The sequence below is a fragment of the Arachis hypogaea genome, chromosome 17, assembly GCF_003086295.3.
Source record: "Arachis hypogaea cultivar Tifrunner chromosome 17, arahy.Tifrunner.gnm2.J5K5, whole genome shotgun sequence".
NCBI lineage: Eukaryota > Viridiplantae > Streptophyta > Magnoliopsida > Fabales > Fabaceae > Arachis > Arachis hypogaea.
The window spans coordinates 77,972,483-77,992,761 of record NC_092052.1 but is presented as its reverse complement, the minus strand read 5'-3'; the positions used below and the strand labels follow the sequence as shown (position 1 = coordinate 77,992,761).

Genomic DNA, 20,279 nt, shown 5'->3' with positions numbered 1-20,279 from the left:
TCTATATTCCTAATAGATAACGAACGTTTGATTAGTAAATTTTATTTAAAAATTTAAAATTTATACTATTTAATTAAAAAATTCTATTTAAAAATTTAAAATTTGAATTTCTAATACTAATTTCTAATTAAGTAAGTTCTTAACCATTTCGATTTTTAAGTTTAAATTTTTTTACTTGCCATATTTATAAATTTTATTATTATCTTTTAGATTATCTCTCCACAATAGAAGTACTTTCATCTTTTTCTCTCTTTTTAAATATTTTTTTCTTAATTTACATAATTTATAAGGTTATTAATTTTTAGATTATATTTAGTTTTATTATTTTTATCGATAAATAATAGGATTGATACTATTTATGACAAAACTAATAAAAATTATTTGTAAATTAACAAATTTCTATATTCTTAATAAACAACAAACGTTTAATTAAAAAAGTTTATTTAAAAATTTTAAATTTGCACTAGCTAATTAGGAAACTCTATTTAAAAATTTGAAATTTAAAATTCTAATACTAATTCCTAATTAAGTGACTTCTTAACCGTTTTGATTTTTAAATTTAAATTTTTTTATTTGTCACATTTATAAATTTTTTCTGTTTACTTCGTTTCTCAGCATAATAATAGAGATACTTTCATCTTTTTCTCTCTTTTTACTTATAAGTTATTCATTTTTAATCTCTTTATTTAAGGAAATGAAAAAAAAGATTTTAACTGTAAGTTGAATTTATTGATCGTAAGATTAAACTTATATTTATTTGAAAAAAGTTACTTTTGAAAAAAATATATATTATTTTCCGTAAAATATGTTTACGTAACTGAATAAATGAGAATAAAAAGAAAATTAAAGCAGCCAATGAAAATAAAACCTATGCGATTTTACATAGACACTAATTTCATATTCAGCATTTTAGAGAGACACAAAATACATGTTTTTAATGGGTGTTTGTGTATGACCATGTCTTTCATCATTTTTGTCTCAGTAAACAAACATCATACATGTACTCCTGTGTACTCCCGTGTCTATGTTTGATGGATATGTATACCAAAAACAAACGCCGTCATATGTGTACTCCTGTGTACTTTATTTTTTTTAATAATATAAAAAAATTGATAATAAAAATGTATTAGGTATAATGTATATATATTTTTAATTGGTTAAAAAATTTATTTATTTGGTATTTTCAGGTATATATTGAAAGATGCAAGAAGTCCAAAGAGAAGCAAGATTGAAGAAAAAATTGATATTAAAAGACAAAAAAAATACAAAGCGGACCACAATTCAAGGTAGACTTCATATAAAAAATAACTAACTTGTCATGAGTATTTTGGCCGAATGAAAGCCCATAAAATACAATATTTTCTATATATTATTTAGCTATTGTCAAGTAATAAATTATTAATTTACATTGTTTTCGTAATATGTTACTAAATTTATTTATGAAAAAATTACAGGAAATTCGAGTGATGGTTCCAATGATGTGCATTTTCAATCGGTGTTGTCGAACATTACAAATAGCATCAATACAGGTTGACTTTTGGATGATTTTTTTTGGAACTTACTTATGTGAATGTACATGCACTTTATGTATTTTGATTTTCCTACTATTTATTTAATTATAAATTTTAACAGAAAATATGTTCAAAAAACTAATATCTCGAGTTATCTTATTAGATAATAACCCAACACCATATCGATCAAGGTCTTCAACTAATAATCTACACTCTGTAGGTGAAAAAGAACGATGTTCCAATATTAGTGATATTAGTAATTTAGGTATCACACACGAAGCATATGATAGCCCATGTCATCAGACAAGTCAACAACAGCTTCAACAAACATCAAACAATATCGACCAGTTGCAAAGCCAGCGTATGTTAATATATGCTTTTATTACTTAAAGACCAAACATTTAACTTTTCAATTGGTCTATTAAAAACAATCTTTGGTATATGCTAAATAATTATTATAGATTCATTGGAGTACTCAAATCGAATTAGATTGCAAAGGGATGCAAGACTGAATAGGAAGACTATGCTACTTCAAAAGAGACATGGTAAGATAAGCATGATAGATTGTAATTATCACAAAGCTAAAATTTTACTTCTTTTATCTTTAATACTACTTTCATAATATATATTCATAACTCAGTTGATTCAAACATTTAACATATATTCAATTTTCTTTTTTTATAATATAAAGTGCTTGATTTATTATCTCTAATGATTACAGGAGCAAGTACATCTAATTCAATTTAGATACTAAAGAATTAGAAGAAGTGTGCATAGCTGAAAAAGGAAGACACCTGAGATAAAAAAAAATATTCTTGAAGGAATTGGCTATAAATCTTTCAAAAATTTTTGAAGAAGTTGAGGATATTACTGAAAACACGACTATATTAGATGATTCTGTGCAAATTGAATACCCGGCCATATTCGATATTGCTGAGAATACAGGTAATCTAAGAAGTAGCAATATCAGCACTTTATTATTTACTATTGTTATGCTTTTTATAAACAAAAAATTATCGTTTAGTGTTCAAGTTTTTAAAATTCAAACTAAGATATGGTTATATATTATAATTTTTGTATTTGAATATTGATATATTGTAATTCTTATTGTTTGATTAGCGTGCATGTAAAACTTAAACCTTGAGGTTGGCACAATGAAATTGTATTATATGATCTCATCTTTTTAATCTATAAATTGCAGTATTCGGTAATCTTTTATAAATATTATTTTTATACTTAACATGGTGAAAGAAAGATATATTTTTATATAAAGTATTTTTTGCAGATATAACTGAAACATAATTTATTATCTTAGTCATTATTAGATGTGATAGATATTGGTGACCCAGATTTTTTTTGTCGGCATTGCGACGCCATGATGTGGTATGAGGAGAGATCAGAGAAGTCCAAAACAGGATCCAATATTGAGTTCTCAATATGTTGTATGCGAGGGAAGGTACAACTGCCATTTTTGCAACGTCCACCTCAGCTCTTGCAAGGTTTAATATCTGGAGCAGACCAGAGAAGCAAACACTTTAAGGATAATATAAGAACTTATAATAGCATGTTTTGCTTCACGTCCCTCGGAGGTAAAATAGAGACCTCTATCAATGATGGGACAGGTCCTCCCCATTGTGAGTGGACAAAACTACCACAGAATTGGAAGCTTGGTGCCAATTGAGGGACAAAGACTAAAATTTGCGCAGTTATATATTTATGATACAGAAAATGAGGTCTCAAACAGGATAGAGATTTTCAGGTTTGTATCATGCATTCCAAACTGATTAAAAATTTATTTAGGTAGTTCGTACTTTGATTTTGGTTAATTATGAATACTAATATTTTTCAATTGATGTTTTATACAGTTCAAGAACAAACAACAACAACAATATTGACCAGTCCTTAGTTCTAGATCTCAAGGACATGATCGATCAACATAATGTTCTTGCTCACACATTTAGGATAGTGAGAAACTACCTGAATCAAGGAGATATCGCAAATATAAGGCTACGGTTGTACCAAAAAGGATCAAAGGACGCGAGAGTCTACAATTTACCATCTTCTAACGAGGTCGCAGCTCTAATAGTAGGAGATTTTGATTCTGGAGATGCATGGCGTGATATTATAGTTCAATTAAAGTCCGGACATCTGCAAAGGATTCATGAGACACACACCACATTTATTCCTCTTCAGTACCTTATGATGTTTCCTTACGGTGAAGATGGCTACCAAGAAGACATTCCTTTGCGAGAATTTCATAGGGCTGATGAAAATAGAAAGAGACAACATGTGAGTTTAAGGGAGTTCATAGCATTTAGAATACAAGAGAGAAAGGTCGAGTATGCAACAATTGTCAATGGTGGAAGATTATTTCAGCAGTTCTTGGTTGATTGCTTTTCTATGATTGAAGTACAAAGGTTGACCTACTATCGAAACAACCAAACTAAGGTGAGGAGTGATATATACAAAGGAATTTAAGATGCAGTTGTTAGGGGTGAGACACGTGCTTCTAAAGCAGGTAAACGTATCATCCTACCTGCGTCCTTCACTGGTGGCATGAGATACATGTTTAATAATTGTCAAGATGCTATGGCAATTTGTAAGAAATATGGATATCCAGACCTCTTCATCACAATGACATGTAACTCAAATTGGCAAGAGATTGGCAGGGTTAACAATCCAAGGAACTTAAAGGTTGAAGACCGGCCGAATATATCGTGTAGAGTATTCAAAATTCAGCTTGACATGATAATCTCAGATCTTAAGCAAGGAATTCCATTTGGAGTGCTAGATGCAGGTATTGCTCATCATCCAACCTTATTTTTAGAGAAATATTCCTTTAGATTGTTATAAAATAAATGGCAAAATATTTTCTTACTTAACATATTGTTGCTTTTTTATTATCACCCTTAATTTATCAAAGCACATACATAAAATAGATAGTTTAAATATAACATATAATTTTTTTTGTCTTTTTGGTATAAGGGATGTATACGGTGGAATTCCAAAAAAGAGGTATACCACATGCTCACATTCTTTTATGGTTAAGTGGAGACCATAAGATAACAACGACAACTCAAATTGATTAGTTAATATCTTCAGAGTTGCCAGATCCTGTTCAGCACCCAAAATTATTTAGAGCTGTATCTACATATATGATTCATGGACCATGTGGTAGAGCATTCCCAAAATCTCCCTGCATGAAAGATGGGTATTGCACCAAATATTATCCCAAACAGTTGTCGATGATAGTGGATACCCATCATATAGAAGACGAGACACATGGGTGGTTATTGAGAAGAAGGGAGTCCATATGGATAACAGGAATGTGGTTCCATACAATGCATATCTACTGATGTCTTATCAAGCGCATGTTAATATAGAGTACTGCAACAAGTCGAATGCTATCAAATATTTGTTCAAGTACGTGAATAAAGGTCCAGACAGGGTAGCAGTTGGAGTTACAAAGGAAGCTTCCAGTGGAGAGGATGCTCAGGTTATTGATGAGATCAAAGAATTTTATGATTGCAGATATTTGTCTGCATGTGAGGCTGTGTGGAGAACCTTAGCGTATGATATTCATCAAAGGTGGCCTTCAGTGATGAGATTAACCTTTCATTTGCCTGGAGAGCAAAATATCATCTTTAAAGATGATGACGATCTTTAAGAAATCGTAGAAGAATAGGAAGGAAAATGTACAATGTTCTTAGCATGGATGGAGGCCAATAAAAAATTTGAAGCAGGTCAAACTTTGACGTATGCTGAGTTTCCAAATCAATTTGTTTATGATAGAGAATCAAGGGAATGACATCCACGCAAAAGAGGGTATTCTATCGGGATGTTAAATTATGTTCCACCGGGTACAGGTGATATTTATTATATGAGAATTTTGTTAGCTGTTCAGAGAGGTTGCACAACATATGAGTCTATTAGGACAGTTAATGGAATTACATATTCTAGCTTCCAAGATGCTTGCTATTCCATGGGACTACTGTGCGATGATAGGGAATTCATTGTAGCTATTAATGAGGTAGCTGAACTTGTATCTGGTCATCAATTGAGAAAATTATTTGCGATGCTATCGATATCTAATAGCATTAGCAACCCAGAGCGTGTTTGGAATGCAACTTGGACATTATTAGCTGATGGAATACTATATGAGAGGAGAAAAGCTTTGAAAAACCAAGGTATTTTACTATGTCTTTTTTTTTATATCAAGATTGTATTCTCTTATTATCTTTATTTTTATTAATAATATTAATAGTTTTATTTTAGAATTACTTATTAAATATTTCATAAAACCACTATGTGCTTTTTCTAGGACTAAACATGACTGATGATGAATTGAAAAACCTATGCCTTATTGAGATTGAGAAGATACTCAACAGCAATACGAGATCTTTAAGAGACTATCAATCAATGCCATATCCTGAGATGTCTCATGTTCGCCTTTTTCAGAATAAGCTAATAGAGGAGGAGTTAGCATATGACACAAATGACTTGACTCATACAAACTTATATACAGAACAAAAGATGACTCATGAGCAAAGGTTAGTATTTGATGAGATACTTAATGCTGTTATTACAGACTCTGGTGGTTTTTACTTTGTTTATGGGCATGGTGGGTGTGGTAAGACATTTATTTGGAATGGACTTTCTTCTGCTATTCGGTCTAGAGGAAAAATTGTTTTAAATGTCGCATCCAGTGGAATTGCTTCTTTACTCCTACCTGGTGGCAGAACGGCTCATTCTAGATTTTCAATACCTATTACAATTACTGATGAATCTACTTGCAACATCAAGCATGGCAGTTTGAAGGCTGAGCTGCTCATCCAAAGTAGCTTAATAATTTGGGATGAAGCTCCAATGCTCAATAAAATGTGCTTTGAAGCACTTGATCGGACACTCAGGGATCTTATGTCAGTTACCGATCAACATAAAACACATCAACCATTTGGTGGTAAGGTTGTTGTTCTAGGAGGTGATTTCAGACAGATACTTCCGGTGATTCCGAAAGGAAGTAGACACGATATATTGGCATCCGCTATTAACTCATCCCATCTATGGTCATTTTGTAAGGTTCTGAAACTGCATACGAATATGAGGCTTCTAATGTCTTCTTCGGATCAAGATGAAGGTGAAATGAAGAGATTTGCTAATTGGATACTTGATGTTGGAAATGGAAATATTGACTCTGTTGTTGGTGATGAATCAGAAGTTGAAATTCCAAATGATCTATTGATTACAACTACTGATGATCCTCTCTCTCATTTGGTAAACTTTGCATATCTAAATTTGTTGCAAAACATGTCAGATTACAGGTATTTTCAGAGTAGGGCAATTCTTGCACCAACGCTTGAGAGTGTCGAGAAGGTAAACGATTTTGTCTTGACAATCTTTCCAGGGATGGAAAAGGAGTATTTGAGCTCTGACACAACATGTCAAGCTGATGAGAATGAAGATGTACAACAAGAGTGGTTCACACCAGAGTTCCTAAATGACATCAAATGTTCGGGACTACCCAATTATAAGTTGACTTTGAAGCCAGGAGTCGCTGTAATGCTACTGCGAAACATAGACCAGACTTCAGGTTTATGCAACGGGACAAGATTAATAGTTAACGAACTTGGCAGCAACGTAATTGGAGCGACGGTAGTGACCGGTAGAAATATTGGAGATAAAGTGTACATTCCAAGAATGAACTTGATCCTTTCAGATTCAGGATTGCCATTTAAGTTCCAATGGAGACAATTTCCATTTACAGTATGCTTTGCAATGACCATTAACAAGAGTCAGGGTCAATCATTATCACATGTAGGGCTTTATTTGCCAAAATTAGTGTTCACCCATGGACAACTTTATGTTGCTTTGTCAAGAGTTAAGAGTCGCAGTGGCCTCAGGGTTTTAATTCTAGACGAAGACGGCAATCCAAAGTCATCAACAACAAATGTCGTGTTCAAAGAGGTTTTTAATAATATTTAGGTAAGAATAATATTATTTTTATTTTAATAGCATGTTATGATTTATACTTTTGTACAAATATTTACTATAGATATAACTAATTTATCTATAACTCTTTTTTCAGATTTAAAATGAAGTGTGTAACAAGGAGCACAACATCCTATGCCAATTGCTTTTCTAATGAAGTTAGTAAGATACTAGGTTATCGATCGATAAATTTTTATTAGCTTTTTATATAAAATTTAGTATAAAATTAACATGCTATTATTACAGTTATATATGTTCTTATTTTTTTCATGTCTCCCTCCTTATGGTTTAAGAATATTATAAACTTCAAACTCTTCTATTTATATTTTACTTTGAATAAAGATAAAACAACATATTTAACACGTTTATTATATAACATCGATGATAGTATTATACTAAATTTAAAAAAATATATGGTTATAAAATATTATTTTTAATTTAACTTATCAAATTTAAATAAAAGCCCGTGCATCGCACGGGTTTAACACTAGTTTTATTTACAATCCACATCATCTCCCTTTCTCCATCATGGACCTAAGTGGAAATGAACAGTCCAGAAGGACTCTAGGGTCATCTGCTAACCCCACTACTGCTGTATATGGGAGTAGTATCTGTATACCCCCCATAAGAGTCGGTAATTATGAGCTAAACCCTCATCACATTATCATGGTGCAGCAAAATTGCCAGTATTCTGGTCTTCCACAGGAAGAACCTACTGAGTTTCTGGCACAGTTCTTACAAATTGTTGACATAGTACGTGATAAGGAAGTAGATCAGGATGTCTACAGATTATTATTGTTTCCATTTGCCATGAAAGATCAAGCTAAGAGGTGGTTAAATAACCAACCCACAGTAAGCATAAGAACATGGAAACAGTTATCAGACAAATTCCTGAATCAATATTTCCCTCCAAAAATGATGACACGGCTAAGGCTGGATATCCAAGGCTTTAAATAAGAGGATAATGAATCCCTTTATAATGCCTGGGAGAGGTACAGAGGGATGCTACGGAAATGCCCCTCTGAAATGTTTTCAGAATGGGTGCAGTTGGACATCTTTTACTATGGGCTTACAGAAAAGGCCCAAATATCTCTAGACTACTCAGCTGGTGGATCTATACATATGAAAAAGACCATTGAAGAGGCTCAAGAGCTCATTGATACAGTTGCTAGAAATCAATATCTATACTTAAGTATTGGGTCCTCCATGAAAGAAGAAGCTAAAGCAGTATCCACTGAACTTAGTCCTCAAGAACAAGTTGCTGAACTCAATCAGCAATTGCTTATTATAATAAAATAGTTCGCAGAATTCAAAGAGATGCTCCAAGACACTAAAAATGCTAACCAGAGTGTGGAAGCACAATTGGATCAGACAAGACAGCAGCTATCTAAACAGATAACAAAAGAATGCCAAGCTGTTCAATTAAGGAGTGGAAAGACATTGAATGTCTCAACTCAAGACAGCAGAAAGCCAAGAAAGGAACAACTAACAGAGGATGACCAACCCACTGCCCAAAATCCCTCTGAGGACAGTAAGAGCCCAGAGAGGAATGATTCTGGCGTTCAAACGCCAGAAAAGGGTAAGAAAGTGGCGTTAAACGCCCAAGGGATGGCCAATTCTGACGTCCAAACGCTAGAAAATGGTGGCAATCTAGAGTTAAACGCCGATGCAGCACCCAATTTTGGCGTTCAAATGCCAATAGGGGATCAGACACCTACAAGTGCTGATAACAACCCCCTTAAGCAGGCTTCTCCAACCACTTCTGTAGGAAATAAACCTGCAGCAACTAAGGTTGAAGAGTACAAAGCCAAGATGCCTTATCCTCAGAAACTCCGCCAAGCGGAACAGGATAAACAATTTTCCTGCTTTGCAGACTATCTCAGGACTCTTGAAATAAAGATTCCGTTTGCAGAGGAACTTGAGAAAATACCCTCTTATGCTAAGTTCATGAAAGAGATCTTAAGTCATAAGAAGGATTGGATAGAAACTGAAAAAGTTTTCCTCACTGAAGAATGCAGTGCAGTCATTCTGAAAAGCTTACTAGAAAAGCTTAAAGATCCCAGAAGCTTTATGATTCTATGCACATTAGAGGGTGCTTGTACCAAGACAGCTCTATGTGATCTTGGGGCAAGTATCAACCTAATACCTGCATCCACTATCAAAAAGCTTGGTTTGAATGATGAAGTTAAACCAACCCGGATATGCCTTTAACTTGCTGATGGCTCCATTAAGATTCCATCAGGCGTAATTGAGGACATGATTGTCAAGGTTGGGCCATTTGCCTTTCCCACTGACTTTGTAGTGCTGAAAATGGAGGAGTACAAGAGTGCAACTCTCATTCTAGGAATACCATTCCTAGCAACTGGACAAACCCTCATTGACGTCCAAAAAGGGAAGATAACCTTGAGAGTCAATGAGGATGAGTTTAGGTTGAATACTGTCAAAGCTATACAGCATCCAGACACATCAAAAGACTGCATGAGCGCTGACATTATTGACTCCCTGGTAGAAGAGGTCAATATGACTGAGAGTCTTGAATCAGAGCTAGAGGACATTTTTAAAGATGTTCTGCCTGATCTGGAGGAACCAGAGAAAACAGAAGAACCTCTGAAAACTCCTCAGGAAGAGGAGAAGCATCCTAAACCCGAGCTCAAACCACTACCACCATCCTTAAAATATGCATTTATGGGAGAAGATAACACTTTTCCAGTAATCATAAGATCTACTTTAGAGCCACAGGAAGAGAAAGTACTAATTCAGGTGCTAATGACACACAAGACAGCTCTTGGATGGTCTATAAGTGATCTTAAGGGCATTAGCCCAGCTAGATACATGCACAAGATCCTATTGGAGGATGATGCTAAGCCAGTGGTTTAACCACAGAGGCAGCTGAATCCAGCCATGAAGGAGGTAGTGCAGAAAGAGGCCACTAAGTTACTAGAGGCCAGGATTGTTTATCCTATTTCTGATAGCCCCTGGGTGAGCCTTGTCCAAGTTGTCCCTAAGAAGGGAGGCATGACAGTGGTTCATAATGAAAAGAATGAACTGGTTCCTACAAGAACAATTACATGATGGCGTATGTGTATTGACTACAAAAGACTCAATACAGCCACCAGAAAGGATCATTTTCCTTTACCATTCATACACCAGATGCTAGAGAGACTAGCAGGTCATGAATACTACTGCTTTTTGGATGGCTATTCAGGTTACAACCAAATTGTAGTAGATCCTCAGGACCAAGAGAAAACAGCATTCACATGTCCCTCTAGAGTATTTGCCTACAGAAGGATGCTATTCGGTCTATGTAATGCACCTGCAACTTTACAAAGGTGTATGCTCTCTATCTTCTCTAATATGGTAGAGAAATTTCTAGAAGTCTTCATGGATGACTTCTTAGTATTTGGAGACTCATTCAGCTCCTGTCTTGACCATCTAGCACTTGTTCTAAAAAGGTGCCAAGAGACTAACCTGGTTTTAAACTGGGAAAAATATCACTTTATGGTGACTGAAGGAATTGTCCTTGGGCACAAAATTTCAAACAAGGAAATAGAGGTGGATCAAGCTAAGGTAGAGGTAATTGAAAAATTACCACCTACCAATGTTAAGGCAATCAGAAGCTTTCTGGGGCATGCAGGATTCTATAGGAGGTTTATAAAGGATTTTTCAAAAATTGCAAATCCTCTGAGCAATCTACTAGCTGCTGACACACCATTTATCTTTGACACAGAGTGTCTACAGGCGTTTGAGACTCTAAAAGCTAAGCTGGTCACAGCACCAGTCATTTCTGCACCGGACTGGACATTACCATTTGAACTAATGTGTGATGCCAGTGACCATGCCATTGGTGCAGTATTAGGACAGAGGTGTAACAAGCTTCTGCATGTCATTTATTATGCTAGCCATGTTTTAAATAACGCGCAGAAGAATTACACAACCACAGAAAAGGAGTTACATGTAGTGGTTTATGCCATTGACAAGTTCAGATCTTATTTAGTGGGATCAAAAGTGATTGTGTACACTGACCATGCTGCTCTAAAATAGCTCCTCACAAAGCAGGATTTAAAACCCAAACTCATCAGATGGGTGTTGCTTCTTGCAAGAGTTTGATATTAAAATAAGAGACAGAAAAGGGACAGAGAACCAGGTAGCAGATCACCTATCCCGGATAGAACCAGTAGCAGGGGCATCCTCCCTCTTACTGAGATCTCTGAAACCTTTCTGGATGAGCAACTTCTTTCCATTCAGGAATTACCATGGTTTGCAGACATTGCAAACTATAAAGCTGTGAGATTCATACCCAAAGAGTACAGTAAGCAACAAATGAAAAAATTGACTTCTGACGCAAAGTACTACTTGTGGGATAAACCATATCTCTTTAAGAGGTGTGCAGATGGAGTAATCTGCAGATGTGTGCCTAGAGAAGAGGCACAGAAGATCCTATGGCATTGCCATGGATCACAATATGGAGGACACTTTGGAGGTGAGCGAACAGCCACAAAGGTTCTCCAATGTGGTTTCTACTGGCTTACTCTCTATAGAGACTCCCGAGAGTTTGTACATAACTGTGACAATTACCAGAGAGTTGGTAATCTGCCTCACAGTTATGTCATGCCTCAGCAAGAGATCCTAGAGATTGAGCTGTTTGATGTATGGGGTATTGACTTCATGGGCCTTTTCCACCATCATACTCAAACACTTATATTATGGTGGCAGTAGACTATGTATCTAAATGGGTAGAGGCAATTGCAACACCCACTAATGATACTAAGACAGTGATGAAGTTCCTCCAGAAGCATATCTTCAGCAGGTTTGGTGTCCCTTGATGGAGGCACTCATTTCTGTAATAAACAGCTTGACTCTGCTCTGGTCCGATATGGAATTAACCATAAAGTGGCCACTCCATATCATCCACAGACAAATGGGCAAGCTGAAGTCTCAAATAGAGAACTAAAACAAATTCTGGAACAGACTGTAAGTACCTGTAGAAGGGATTGGGCAAGAAGTCTAGATGATGCCCTGTGGGCATACAGAACCGCATTCAAGACTCCTATAGGGACCTCTCTATACTAGCTTGTGTATGGAAAAGCCTGTCATCTGCCAGTGGAACTGGAACACAAAGCCTACTGAGCAACAAGGTTCCTAAATCTTGATGCTAAGGTAGCTGGAGAGAAAAGATTACTCCAGTTAAATGAGCTAGATGAGTTTAGACTCAATGCTTTCGAAAATGCTAAAATTTATAAAGAGAAAGCAAAAAGATGGCATGACAAAAGGTTGTCATCTAGAGTCTATGAGAAAGGACAGAAAGTCGTGCTATTTAACTCTAGGCTCAGATTGTTCCCTGGAAAATTGAAATCCCGGTGGAGGGGATCGTATGTGATTACAAGTGTGTCACCATATGGCTATGTAGAGCTTCAAGATATTGATTCTGACAAAAAGTTCATTGTTAATGGACAGAGAATCAAACATTATCTTCAAGGTGATGTTGAGCAAGAATGCTCAAAACTGAGACTAAATTAAAAAACTCAGTAAAAGTCCAGCTAAAGACAGTAAAGAAGCAGTTACTGGGAGGCAACCCAGCCATTAGCAAAAATTTAGATGTTTATAACAATTACATAAGTCCATTTAATTTTGTTGTTCATGTTTAGTAAAGCTTTTCAGTGAACAAGTCAGGGAAATGAAGGTTCAGAACATAAAGCAGAAGAATCACAGAGAAAAAAAGCTCACTGGCATCAAAATGCCAGTAAAGAGGCAATTTGGGCGTTAAACGCCAGTAAAGGTATCATTCTGGGCATTAAACGCCAGAATGGGCAGCATTCTGGGCGTTTTACGCCAGAAATGGCAGCATTCTGGGCGATCACAAAAATGCCCAGTAAAAAAGAATTTCTGGCGTTTAACGCCAGCCAAGGTACCTGGCTGGGCGTTAAACGCCCAAAATGGCCACCAGATGGGCGTTAAACGCCATAATGGCTATCATTCTGGGCGTTTAATGCCAGAACAGCTAGGGGAGAGGTAATTTCGTTTCCAATTCAATTTTTTTCGAATTTTCATGTTTTAAATCAAAATTTTCTGCATCCAAACATTATAAACATTCATTTTTTAATTTCCATTGACAAAAATTTATAATCTTATAAATTCTTTTTAATTCTTTTTCAATTCTTTTCAAATCCTTTTCAAAAACTCATTCATATTTCCAATTTCTTTTCAAATCTTTTTAAACACATTCCTATTATCTTTTAATTCTTAGATGCATAAACAAAAATTCAGATCTAACTTCCTCATATCTTTTTCATATCTCTTAAATTTTGAAAACAATCTTCTCTTTTTCATATTATGTTTATCTTTTATCAATCATATCTTTCAAATCATATCTTTTTCTAAAAATTTCGAACCCCTTCCCTCCCTGCCCTTTATTTATAAATTCGGCCATCCCCTCTCCTCCATCATTCGAATCCTTCTCTCCATCTATTCATCTTCTTTCTTTTTATTTTGCTTGAGGACAAGCAAATCTCTATGTTTGGTGTGATTTCTGTGATCCCTGAGTTAAAACAAACCAATCTCATGGCACCCAAAGGAAGACAAACCGCTTCAAAAGACAAGAAAGAGAGCAATCCAAAACCACGTTGGATGCATGAGAACTTCTGCACCAAAGAACATATAGATCATTATTTCAAAATTCTGTGCAGAAGATCAGTGATCCCGGAAGTTAGGTTCAATCTGAAAGAAGATGAATATCCGTAGATCCAAGAGCAGATTCAAAACAGGGGCTAGGAAGTCCTGGCAAATCCTGAGATACATGTTGGAAGAAACATGGTCCAGGAATTTTATGCAAATTTGTGGATGACAGAAAAGCAAAGATTAGAGGGAACTGCTTTCTACTCCTTCCGGACTATGGTCAAAGGGAAGATTATTTACTTCTACTTTGACAAAGTGAGAGAAGTTCTTAAACTTCCTCAACTACAAGATGATCCAGAGTTCTTTAATAGGAGAATGGCCAAGGATAAAAGGCTAGATCAAGTTCTAGAGGACATATGCCTCCCTGGAACCAAGTGGATTACTAATTCAAAAGGTGTCCCAAACCAACTAAAGAGAGGTGATCTCAAACCAGTTGCTAAGGTTGGCTGGATTTCATTGGGCATTCTATACTCCCAACCAGCAACTGATCTGAAGTCACTGTCAAGAGGGTAGTGATGATTCACTGTATTATGCTGGGGAAGGAGGTAGAGATTTATCAGCTGATCCCTGCTGAAATTTACATGTTTACAAACAAGGAATCCACTGAGGCCAAATTGGCCTACCCAAGCTTGATTAGTCTGTTATGCAAAGATGCGGAGGTACAGATGGGTGTGGATGAATATATCACAGTTGAATTCCCAATCATCAAAAAAGTGATGGATGGACCTCAAATTCAAGATAACCTCATCAAGAGGGGGGCACATGAGCTCCTCCCAGAAATTCCTCAATTTGACTACTGGGCCCGCTTAGAAGCATCTGTCACCAAGCTGCAAGAAGCTGTGAATCAACTCAAAGAAGAACAGCAGAATCAAAACAGCATGCTCTGCAAAATGCTCATAGAACAAGAGAACAAGGGCGCGAGATACAGGAGCTAAAGCGTCAAAAGCTGTCCCTTGAAGAGTTGAACGTCCGACAGATTGAAGGAGCACCTACCCCTCAAAATCAAGGTTGTTGAGTCCCAACTCTGTGATAATTTTATTATTAGAAACCTATTATAAGAGTTACATGAGCATTAGTATTAGAGTCATTTATTTTTATGTCTTTAATTTCCTTTCTTTTATTATTAATTGTCTGCTTTTATGTTTATTTTATGTCTTATTTTTATTACATGATTATTAAAAGTTTAGTGTCTATGTCTTAAAAGCTATGAATGTCCCATGAATCCTTCACCTTTCTTAAATAAAAGAAATGTTTTCTGAAAAAGAAAAAAAATACATGGATTACGAATTTTATATTGGAAATAATCTAATTATTTTGATGTGGTGGCAATACTTTTTATTTTCTAAATGAATGCTTGAACAGTGCATATTTTTTAGAGTGAGGTTTATGAATGTTAAAATTGTTGGCTCTTGGAAGAATAATGAAAAAGAGAAATGTTATTGATAATCTGAAAAATCATAAAATTGATTCTTGAAGCAAGAAAAAGTAGTGAAGAACACAAAGCTTGCGAAAAAAAAGAAGCGAAAAAAATAAAGAAAAAGAAACAAAAAGAAACAAAAGCAAGCAAAAAAGCCAATAACCCTTTAAACTAAAAGGCAAGGGTAAAAAGGACCCAAGGCTTTGAGCATTAATGGATAGGAGGGCTCAAAGAAATAAATCCTAGCCTAAGCGGCTAAACCAAGCTGTCCCTAACCATGTGCTTGTAGCGTGAAGGTGTCAAGTGAAAAGCTTGAGACTGAGCGGTTAAAGTCGTGGTCCAAAGCAAAAAGAGTGTGCTTAAGAGCTCTGGGCACCTCTAACTAGGGACTCTAGCAAAGCTAAGTCACAATCTGAAAAGGTTCACCCAGTTATGTGTCTGTGGCATTTATGTATCCGGTGGTAATATTGGAAAACAAAATGCTTAGGGTCACGGCCAAGACTCATAAAGTAGCTGTGTTCAAGAATCAAAAAACTGAACTAGGAGAATCAATAACACTATCTGAATTCTGAGTTCCTATGGATGCCAATCATTCTGAACTTCAAAGGATAAAGTGAGATGCCAAAACTGTTCAGAAACAAAAAGCTACTAGTCCCACTTATTTAATTGGAACTGAGCTACATTGATATTTGAAATTTATTGTATTTTCTCTTCTTTTTAATCTATTTTGTTTTTAGTTGCTTGGGGACAAGCAACAATTTAAGTTTGGTGTTGTGATGAGCAGATAATTTATACCCTTTTTGGCATTGTTTTTACATAGTTTTTAGTATGTTTTAGTTACATTTTATTATATTTTATTAGTTTTTATTCAAAATCACATTTCTGGACTTTACTATGAGTTTGTGTGTTTTTCTGTAATTTCAAGTATTTTCTGGCGGAAATTGAGGGATCTAAGCAAAAATCTCATTCAGAGGCTAAAAAAGGACTGCAGATGCTGTTGGATTCTGACCCTCCTGCACTCGAAGTGTATTTTCTAGAGCTACAGAAGCCCAATTGGTGCGCTCTCAATTGCATTGGAAAGTACACATCTTGGGCTTTCCAGCAATATATAATAGTTTATGCTTTGCCCGAGATTTGATGGCCCACACTGGCGTTAAAATCCAGCCAAAAATTTTCTGGCGTAAAATGCCAGAACTGGCACCTTTATTGGCGTTAATCGCCATTTTGGCACTCAAGGTGGCGTTTAACGCCAACTTTAGGCATATGCACGTGAAATATTGAAATCTCAGCCCAAACACACACTAAGTGGGTCCCGGAAGTGAATTTTTGCACTATCTGCACTTAGTTACTCATTTTTCTGTAAACCTAAGTTACTAGTTTAGTATAAAAACTACTTTTAGAGATTCATTAAGCACCTTATGACATTTTACACTTCATATTGTATCTTCTACAGTATGAGCCTCTAAACCCCATAGGTGGGGGTGAGGAGCTCTGCTGTGTTTCAAAGGATTAATATAATTACTACTGTTTTCTATTCAATCACGCTTGATTCTATTCTAAGATACTCACTCGTACTTCAATATAGAGAATATGATGATCCGTGACACTCATCATTATCCTCAAATCTATGAACGCATGCCTGACAACCACTCCCATTCTATCTGAGCTCAACGTAGTCATTGGACGACAGCTTGAGTGCGTATCTCTTGGGTATCTAATACACGGACCGAGCCCGTGAGACTAGTATCTTCGTGGTATAGGCTAGAACCAATTGGCAGCATTCCTGGGATCCGAAAAGTCTAAACCTTGTCTGTGGTATTCTGAGTAGGATCTGAAAAGGGATAACTGTGACGGGCTTCAAACCTGCGAATGTTGGGCACAGTGACAGTGTGCAAAAGGACAAGGGTCCTATTCCGACACCAGCGGAAACCGACAGATGATTAGCCGTGTGGTAGCTGTACATGGTATTTTTCATCCGAGACGAGAAATCTGACAGTTGATTAGCCGTTCAGAGATCGTACCTAGTATTTTTCATCCGAGAGGATCATAAAGCTTGCCATTGAAGGAAGCCATGCATGTTTGGAGAAGAAGACAGTAGGAAAGCAGAGATTCAGACGACAGAGCATCTCCGAAACCTCAGCCTGTTTCTCATTACTGAATCACAAGTACTATTTATTTCATGTTATTTATTTTTCATAAATACAATCACTCTTATCATTAATCTCCTGACTAAGATTTACAAAATAACCATAGCTTGCTTCAAGCCAACAATCTCCGTGGGATCGACCCTTACTCACGTAAGGTATTACTTGGACGACCCAGTGCACTTGCTGGTTAGTTGTGCGGAGTTGTAAAAAGTGTAATCACAATTTCGTGCACCACCTGCGTCAATGGAGGTGCCTCCGGCTGGGCCGGCTCCTACTCATCGGATGCGGAAGAGTCCGGAAGAGGGGGTAACTCAACACCCTGTGCCATGAATGCCTGATCCACTCTATCAAGGCATCACATGATATGGTGCTCAGTGCGCTCTATGAATCGGAACAGGTGCTGAACCAGAAGGTAGGTCGGCTGGGGTGCTGGTATTGGTGGTAAAGGTATTGTTGCTGCTGCTGAAGAGGGTGTAACTAGCTCCAGTGCTGCTCTGGCTCGAGACCGGCGCCTGGATGCGGGCTTCTCGTGCACCCATGTCCCCCATGGAATCGTCACCTTTTCTTTCTCAGGGAGGGTGGGGGTGGAGACACATCATCTGCTAGCCACGAAACGCTGACTCTCTGGATCATCTGTGTGACCAATGTCGGAAATGGGAATGAGCAACGGATGTGAGCGCGCCACATGAACCTCCTAATCAGCTGGGGGAAATATACCTCCTTCCCCTCCAGGACACAGCTGATCAGGACAAGCATGGAAACTGAAATCTCAGAGAAATGAGTGGTCGGCATGACGTAATGGGCAAAGATCTGCTGTCGCGTCCTGGCCTCCCTAGTCAGATAAGTAAATAGCATCCCCTTGGGCTTCTTTTTGTCAGAGTCCATCACCCAAGGGGCATCCGGGTGGCGACTACATCCCTCAAAGCATCATAATCGAATGTCATACAGTGCAACTCCACCTCAACAGCTCAAGCATCCTTCTCACTGGTCTTAGTTCTACAGTGGGTGCATCCTCAATGGCGGCTTTCGTGATTGGCACTTGGCTGCCTCTGATGGAACCACTCAGGGATTGGAGTACACTCTGACAGTGCACTCCAGCCTTATCAACCAGCCTCAAAAATTCTCAAGAATGATGTCACTTCTCCTGAATGGCTGTACCTCGATCAGCCCCATCCTAAAAAGCAGATATGACAGGATATAAACATTAGCCAGTAGAGGAATAGAAAGCAAGGAATGACATATTCAGAATACAAGACGAGTGACAAGCAATCATGAAGTGAGTCCAAAATGATGAAAACTTGGAATGCAAGTAATCACAGGAAAACAAGCCATAAACCAAGATTTCAAACATAAGTCCACAATGCTTGTGTATTAGGTTCAAAACATCATACCCAAAGAATGATCAATGGGTAGTTTAAGATCAAAAGAAAGTTATCAAGTTAACACGTTAAAAGGTTAGAAAGTTGGTTATAACATTAGTGGTATACGGCTTTGGTTTACTCAATAGAAGTTCAAGCAAAATCACAATCATGAGGAAGGATTACAATTGATGATGAAACATCAAAATGCATGAAGCATATAAATGGAGCAAGTCGATCAACAAGTGTCACGGCACTAAATGTCAACAATTGGTGTTTGCAAAAGTGAATATGTGCTTTGTGAACTAATCGTTAGAAACCAGTTTGAGTCTAAAGAGTTACAGAGCGATGCACCAATTAGTGCAAAAAATGAACTGCATTTAGCGAATGCAAGTTAAAAGCAATGCGAAGCTTTTGTGAGTCAAATGCATTTGCTTTACTTGAAAAGTGAAAGCACATGAAGGTTCAATGCGTATCACGGAAGCACAATGAACAAGAAAGCTGAGCAAATTAGCTAGAAATTGAACTTGGCGTAAGTCACAAAACTTAATTCTATAATACCAAGTTCAATTCTAGGTAACTGAGTTTAAACCAAATAGTTTCGAGATTGGGCAGCATTCGCAGTAATTCAAATGAATCCTGGATAGCAGAAAGCAGCAAAACAGATTACAGTGAATCCAGTTCTAACCAACAGGTAGATTAATATGGATTGCATATGATTCGGGTAGCATTAATCAAGCAAAGGTAGCAGGAGAATCAAGTCACATGAAACAAACACAGCATATCATACCAACATCACTCAGCAAAGCATGCAACATTCAAACAAATAAACACAAACGGAGCAGTTATCAAGCCTAGGATCTTCTAACCACAACCTAGCTACCTAACAACCTAGGATCAAGTAAAACATGCAGGAGGTAAGGAACCTGGAGTGCAGAGGCAGAGAGAAATAGAATGGGAGAATGGAAAGGAGGAGGTAGCAGAGCTGTAGCGCTACCCAAGAATGGTAGCAGCGCAGTGGAGCTTGCGGTGGTTGTTGAAGGAGAGTAGGAGAAGTGAGTAAAGGTGTGCTCAAAGAACAGGGAAGCAAGGAGCAGAGACGGGGTTCGACTGGGTGAAGCAGAGAAAGGGTTGATGAGGGTTGGTGGTTGCGGGTCACCGTCGACAACAATGGTTGCCACGGCAG

General features: G+C 36.9%; 1 protein-coding gene across 1 annotated transcript; it reads left to right on the top strand.

Moving 5' to 3' along the window:
* Positions 1–4,100: 4,100 nt before the first annotated feature.
* On the top strand, positions 4,101–5,178 carry LOC140180635 (uncharacterized). Its single transcript, XM_072221891.1, has 2 exons — positions 4,101–4,308; positions 4,751–5,178. Exons 1-2 carry the CDS (start codon positions 4,101–4,103, stop codon positions 5,176–5,178), a joined length of 636 nt encoding a protein of 211 aa, XP_072077992.1.
* Positions 5,179–20,279: the final 15,101 nt, after the last annotated feature.